At 52.7% G+C, this 6,523-nt stretch overlaps 1 protein-coding gene across 1 annotated transcript in view; it reads left to right on the plus strand.

Moving 5' to 3' along the window:
- SCNN1A (sodium channel epithelial 1 subunit alpha) overlaps positions 1-6,523 on the plus strand; it is a gene marked incomplete in the record, with an annotated part of 38,731 nt that overhangs the window by 20,716 nt on the left and 11,492 nt on the right. The window contains 2 exon segments of the mRNA XM_027769231.1: positions 16-121; positions 973-1,163. Of these exon segments, the coding sequence (XP_027625032.1) occupies positions 16-121; positions 973-1,163 (297 nt within the window).

The raw sequence follows: 6,523 nt of genomic DNA on the forward strand, positions 1-6,523 counted from the left end.
CCCCCTCTCGCCCCCCCTGCCAGCTCTGCCCCCGGGCCGCCGGGCCCGCTGGGCCGCCTCGGGGATGCAGGACAACAACCCTCAAGTGGACCGGAAGGACTGGAAGATTGGCTTCCAGCTGGGCAGGCCCCCCGCTCAGGCAGCGCCCCGCCCACGGCCCCGCCCACGGCCCCTTGGGCCCGCCCATCTGGACACACCCCCTCGTCAAACTCCACCCCTTTTCGGACCCGCCTCTGCCGCCCTGGGACACCAGGCGGGACCTCCTGGGCGGGCCGAAATGTAAAGAAATCAGTGAAAACTCAAATAATTAAAATGAAATAACAGTCCTCTGTGCTCCAGCTGTGGGGTCTCCTCGCTGGAGGCCTATGGAGGAACGTTTAGGCACCGGGAAGTCATACGCTGTAGAAAGTTAAATCAGTTTTTAAAAAATGCACCTTCCTAAATTTCAGTCCCCCGTGGAAGACTGACTTGGGGCCCTCCAGTGTGGGGGTTAACTGGTCCTTACAGGCCTAAAACAGTAAGGAGACAGTGAAAAGGGAGGCAAGCAAAATTTAAGCTTAAAAAAATGAAATTTGGTATTAAAATTTGTTTTTAAATACAAGATGAGAGTAAAAGGAAATGGGAGAGGAGCCAAGAGGAGGAAAAAGGGAGCCCCTTCCAGTGAGAGGGACCCACCCCGTCGGGAACTCGGCCTGTACCCCCAGCTCCATCGCCGAGGCAGACCTCTGCTCCCTCAGTCCTGCCATCAGTGAAGTGGGGACACCGGGGGGCTGGCGCAACTTCGGCCACGTGCAGGCCACTGCTGGCCTCCCTGGCCTCCCACAGCCTGGACTGGGCTTCTGGGGAGGAGGCTTCTGCTTCTCTCCTGCTCTTTTCTTCCGTGCCCGGTTCTCCACCGTCTCGGGGTCCTTAGAAGCCCAGGCCACTCATTCCGTGACCTGGCCTGCCCGCTGACCTGGTTTCTGTGTCCAGTGCAACCAGAACAAATCGGACTGCTTCTACCAGACGTACTCGTCGGGGGTGGACGCCGTGAGGGAGTGGTACCGCTTCCACTACATCAACATTCTGGCCAGACTGCCCGACACCTCGCGGTACCCCGGGGAGGACACGCTGGGCAACTTCATCTTCTCCTGCCGCTTCAACCAGGTCTCCTGCAACCAGGCGTGAGTCTGTCCTGCCTGAGCGCTGCCCCGGCTCGGCCCCAGGCTCGCGGGCGCGGCCCTGGAAATGCTTGTTGACTGACTGACTGACTGACTGACTGACTGACTGACTGAATGAATGAATGCTTGCCAACCGGGCAAGTGGGAAGCCTTGGCTGGGTCCCGCCTCTCTGCCCCTCCAACCTTTGCTGCAGCCCTTAGCAGAGCAGCCTCATGGGTGCCCTGGGGAGACTGGGACGTGAGGTCTGACTGAGAAACCCAGGGCCAGAAGGCTGGTTCTCAGTCTTCACTAATGTCAAGGCTCAAAGGACCTGGGAGGTCCCCCAGGTGAGGCTGGCAGGAGTACTGTGCTGGAATGGGGTGGACGGAGGGGCTACACCCCAGTTCCCACTCTGCCTCTGCCTCTGGGCGTATCACATCACCCTTCAGAGCCTGTAAAATGGAAACAAAGCAGGGACCAGCAGATGGTGTAGTGGTTACATGTCTGGACCCCCACATTGCAGACTGCGGTTCAGGTCCTGAACCTGCAGGCTGGAAACTCACACCGGGTGTGTGTGCATGCCCTAGATTCCAAGAGGAGAATGGAGGAGAAGGGATTATGGGGTGGCCATCCTCCCTTGGGGGATGACTTCTCGCTTTCTGTCTCTGTCTCTTTGTGTCTCTCCAGTGAGCGCAGGCTCCCTATAGCAACAGTCTCTCACTCAAAAAAAAAAAAAAGAAAAATGGAAACAAAACAATCCCCCTCAATGACATTAATTCAGAGATTATTCAGCACTTTTTTAAAAAATTTTGATATAGGGCACGTGCGCTGGAGGGGGTAAGAGGGAAAGTGGTAACCCTCAGGGGGATGGCTATGTTGCGATCCCTTCCTGGGATTTGGGGCATGCACACTGACACGCATGCACATGCACGTGCCCGGTGTGCTTTTGCAAGCTGCCGGTCCGAGACTAACTGTGCAGTCACCCAGAGGGATGCAACGTAACACCACACCATCAGGCTGCTTTACGGCACCTGCTTTTGACTGAACTATGAACCTATCACTGCCCTAGGCACTTGGGATACAGTAAAGGAAAATATATATATAATTCTTGCCCTTTGGCATGTTTGCTCAAGGGACAAAGATGACGAAGATAGACGTCACTCTTCTGTGGTGAGCCATGTGTCTCAGCACTCTTGACCTCAAGCAAAGGACGTGCCAGCCCTCGCTAAGGACCTTTCCTGGCCCAGCCCCTCAGGCGAGCCATCTGTTGGGACCCCTGTGATTTTTTTTTTTTTTAAAGAATGAACTTATTTAACTTTATTTATTTATTTTCATTTGACCAGAGAGAGAGAGAGAGAGAGAGAGAGAGAGAGAGAAAGCTGCCAGGTCTGGGACTAGAACTGTGGTCAGCCATGTGTGTGTCCAGCATCCTTGAACACCCTGCCACCTGCTGGCCCTACGACCCTTGTGATTGTGTTCTTGCAGAGGGGTCATGGCTGCTGCAGGCTCTCTGGAACTGAGACCGGTCTCTGGCCCCCTCCCACCCCTGCCACCCCCTCCTACTTCTGCTCCTTGATTTTGAGGGGCTGAGGAGTCCCTCCTCTCTGCAGGGTGCTCTTCCTTCTCCTGAGCCTGGAGAATGACAGCAGGGCCAGGTGCCACCCGCCCCCCACCCCCACCCCTTCCACAACGCCGCCCTGCGCAGGATTCTGTCCTGTCTGTAAACTTGGTGCTTGTTTGAGGACACAAGCTACCAGCTGGGCAGAGACACGGGAGCAGCACCCGACCCTGAGTCAGCCGCATCTGGCCCTGAGTCAGCCGCACCTGCCGCCCATCTCTCTGTCGCCTCCCCCGCCGTGGCTTCTGTACATTCTCATCCCGTCCTCTCCTTTGCCTGCTCCATGCCCCTACCTCCCTGTTACAGAAAGTCCGCGGGTCTCCTCCTCAGCTCAGAGCTTCCCCTCACCTCTCACCAGAACGGTTATAAGCCCTGACCGACACCGTGAGCCTTTCGGCCTCCAAAGCCTTCCCTCCGCAGGCTCCACTGCTCTTACTTCACTTCACTAGACTGGACTGTTCCAGTCAGCGCTGTTTGAATCTCGCAGTGTCAGGGCAGCGGGTGGTGTGGTAGTTAAGACACTGCATCCCACATGGCCAACAGTGTGGTTCGAGTCCCAGACCCGGTGGCTTGAAAAGTCACACCGGGTGCATGCGCACATGTGTTTATGTGTGTGTGTGTACATGCCCAAAACTCAAGAGGAGAATGCAGGAGAGGGGATTGTGGTATGGCCCTCCCCCCAGGGGAGATTTCTCTCTCTCCCTCTCTCTCTCTCTCTCTCTCTCTCTCTCTCTCTTTCTCTCACTGAGGGCACACGCCTTGTAGCAAAAACAAAACAAACAAAAAGCCCTGCAGTGTCTGTTATGGCTGTCAGAATCTCGTAGACCCTCCTCAGCATGGCTTTCTTACTCCTGTATCCAAAACCTTTTACTCCCTTCCTGTGATCTTTAAAAAATAACAGTAAAATACCTTTATTGAGGTGAGTCATATGAAATGCATCCTTTTATGGCTTTCAGTGTACTCAGCCTGGCGGGAGCGCCTTAAGTAGATACGGTCTTTGTGCCTTCGCTGCAGGGCACGAAAGCTCTAGACAAAGCCTTGGTCTGCCCTGGGCTGTCCGGGCAGTAGGAAGGAGCGTTAGCCAGAGAGGCCGGGAGAGGCTGGTTAGAGGCCCCACAGCTGCAGTCAGTGTAGAAAGCATGCGGCTTTACCTCCCCCATGAGAGAATGCGCACACAACGGGACCGTGACGTTCGGGTCTGTCTGACTCTCATTTTTTTAACATGTTCTTTAGAATTATTTTATTTAACTTTATTGATTTATTTTTAATTTGGCCAGTGAGAGACAGAGAGAGAGAGAGAGAGAGAAAGCAAGCTGCCAGTTCCGGGACTTGAACCGTGGTCGGCCATGTGGGAGTCCAACACCTTACCCGCCACACCAGCTGCTGGCCCCGCTGACTCTTACTTTTACCCTTCCCCTTGGGGTGCCTGTCTCTCCGCCCTTGGGCGGGGCACAGCGTAGGGTAACCATTGTCATTACCTAATTTGAGAATACTGCCATTACCCTGGAAAGAAACCGCGGGCCCATTTTCCTCCCCACCTGTGCCTCCTCCAAGCCCTGGAACCACGAGGCCGCTCTGTCCCTGTGGGTCTGCTTGTCGTGGACATGTCACGTACACGGAGTCGCACAGTGCAGGCTCGTCAGGGACTGGCTTCTTGTGCTCGTACAGTGTGTGTAAGGCCCACCCGTGTGGAGCACGGTCACAGCTTCATTTCCGGCCCAGCCGCGGTGGGCACTGAGACGCTGCTGCAGGCCAGCCCCGGGCTGGGTGGCAAAGGCAGCTGGATCCCACCCGGCAGACTCCAGGGTCAAGTCCTGGACCCTGCAGCTTGAGAAACATGCTGGGTGTGTCTGTATCCATGCCCAAGATCTCAAAAGGAGGGAGAGTCGGGGGAGAAGGGATTGTGGCATGACCATCTCCCACGGCAGGGTGCCTTCTCACTTTGTCTCTCTTTCTGACTTTCTCCTGAAAGGGCAATGTGCCCTCTGGCAAAAAAAAAAAAAAAAAAAAAAAATGGAAAAAAAAAAAAAAAAAAAAAAAAAAAGACGCTACTGCTTTGCTGCTTTGCAGGCTGAGGCCACATGTAGGCCACGTGGGAGGCCCGGGTTAGATTTCCGGCTGACCTGGAAGCTGGCTGTGCTGGTGCTCGCCTGACCCCCACCTGCTGAGCGGATGAGGCAGGAGGATTGTGAGCTCCCGCCGGCCTGGCCCACCAACGCAGACCCCATCTCAAAGCTGAGCATGGTGGCTCACACCCGTGGTCCCAGTTCCTCAGGGGCTAAGGTGGGAGGACAGGGACACCCCAGACCCCATGTAAAATGAGCACGGACACCAACCCCACACCTTCATCCATGTGACTGCATAGTAACATTGTGCACAGGTACACCGTATCTTCGTTCATTTATTATTATTTTTAAAAGAATTATTTTATTTAACTTTATTTTCTTATTCATTTGTATATTTTAATTTGACAAGAGAGAGAGAAAGTGAGGAAGCAAGCCGCCAGGTCTGGGACTCAAACTGTGGTCACTCATGTGGGAATCCAACATCCTTAACCACCACGCCACCTACTGGCCCCTTACTGTTATTTTTTTAAAGAATTATTTTATCTGGGACCAGCAGTTGGTGTAATGGTTATGCCGCTGGACTCCCATGTAGTCAACTGTGGTTCGAATCTTGGACCTGGTGGCTTAATCTCATGCCAGGCTCTTGTGCGTGCGTGCCCAAGATCCTGAGAGGAGAATGGAGGAGAAGGGATTGCAGCGTGGCTATCCCCTTGGGGGGTGATTTCTCATTTTCTGTGTCTCTGTTTCTCTGTCTCTCCAATGAGTGCACATGTCCTATAGAAAAAAAAAAAAAAAAACCTCTTTTAAAAAAAAATGCCACTATATGAGCATACTGTTTTCTGGCTTTCCTCAACTTAACTTGACCAAAGAGTGACAGAGTGGGGTGGGGGGAGTAAGAAAGCAAGCTGACGGGTCTGGGAATTGAACTGCAGTCGACCATGTGGGAGTTCAGCGCCCTTAACCACTATACTACCTGCTGGCCCCCTGTTCATTTGTTATTTGATGGGTATTTGTATTGTTTCCACTCTTTGGTTGTAATGAATGACGCTACTATGGGACATTCCTGTAAAAGTTTGTATATGAGTATGTGTTTGTGTTTTCATTTTTTTCTTTTAAAATTTTTGGTTAGAGCACATGCATTCCCCAGAGAGAGGCAGAGCAAGAGGGAAAGTGAGGAAGCACCTGCAACCCCCAGGGAATGGCCACACAGTAATCCCTTCTCTTCCATTCTCCTCCTGGGATTTTAGACACATACTCATGTGTCCAGTATGATTATCTTTTTCTTTTTAATAATTATTTTATTCATTCATTTATTTATTATTATTGTTTTCACATGAGTTTTGCCAGAGAAAGACAGAGAGCAAGAGCAAGAGAGAAAGAGAGAGAGAGAGAGCAAGCTACCAGGTTTGGGACTCAAACCGTTGTTGACCATTTGAGAATTCCAGCACCTTAACCACTACGCCACCTGCTGGCCGGTCCAGTATGACTTTCAAGCTGCCGGATCTAGGACTTGAACTATGGTTGGCCATATGGGAGTCCAGTGTCTTAAATTACTATACCACCTGCTGGCCCCCTAGTATTGTTTTTTGATTTTTCTATAGGGCATATGTGCTCACTAGAGAGAGAGAGAGAGAGAGAGAGAGAGAGAGAGAGAGAGAGAGAGAGAGAGAGAGGGAGAGAACACAAGCAGCGGGGGGGG

The sequence above is a fragment of the Tupaia chinensis genome, unplaced genomic scaffold (assembly GCF_000334495.1).
Source record: "Tupaia chinensis unplaced genomic scaffold, TupChi_1.0 Scaffold149011_1, whole genome shotgun sequence".
In the NCBI taxonomy this organism is placed as follows: Eukaryota; Metazoa; Chordata; class Mammalia; order Scandentia; family Tupaiidae; genus Tupaia; species Tupaia belangeri.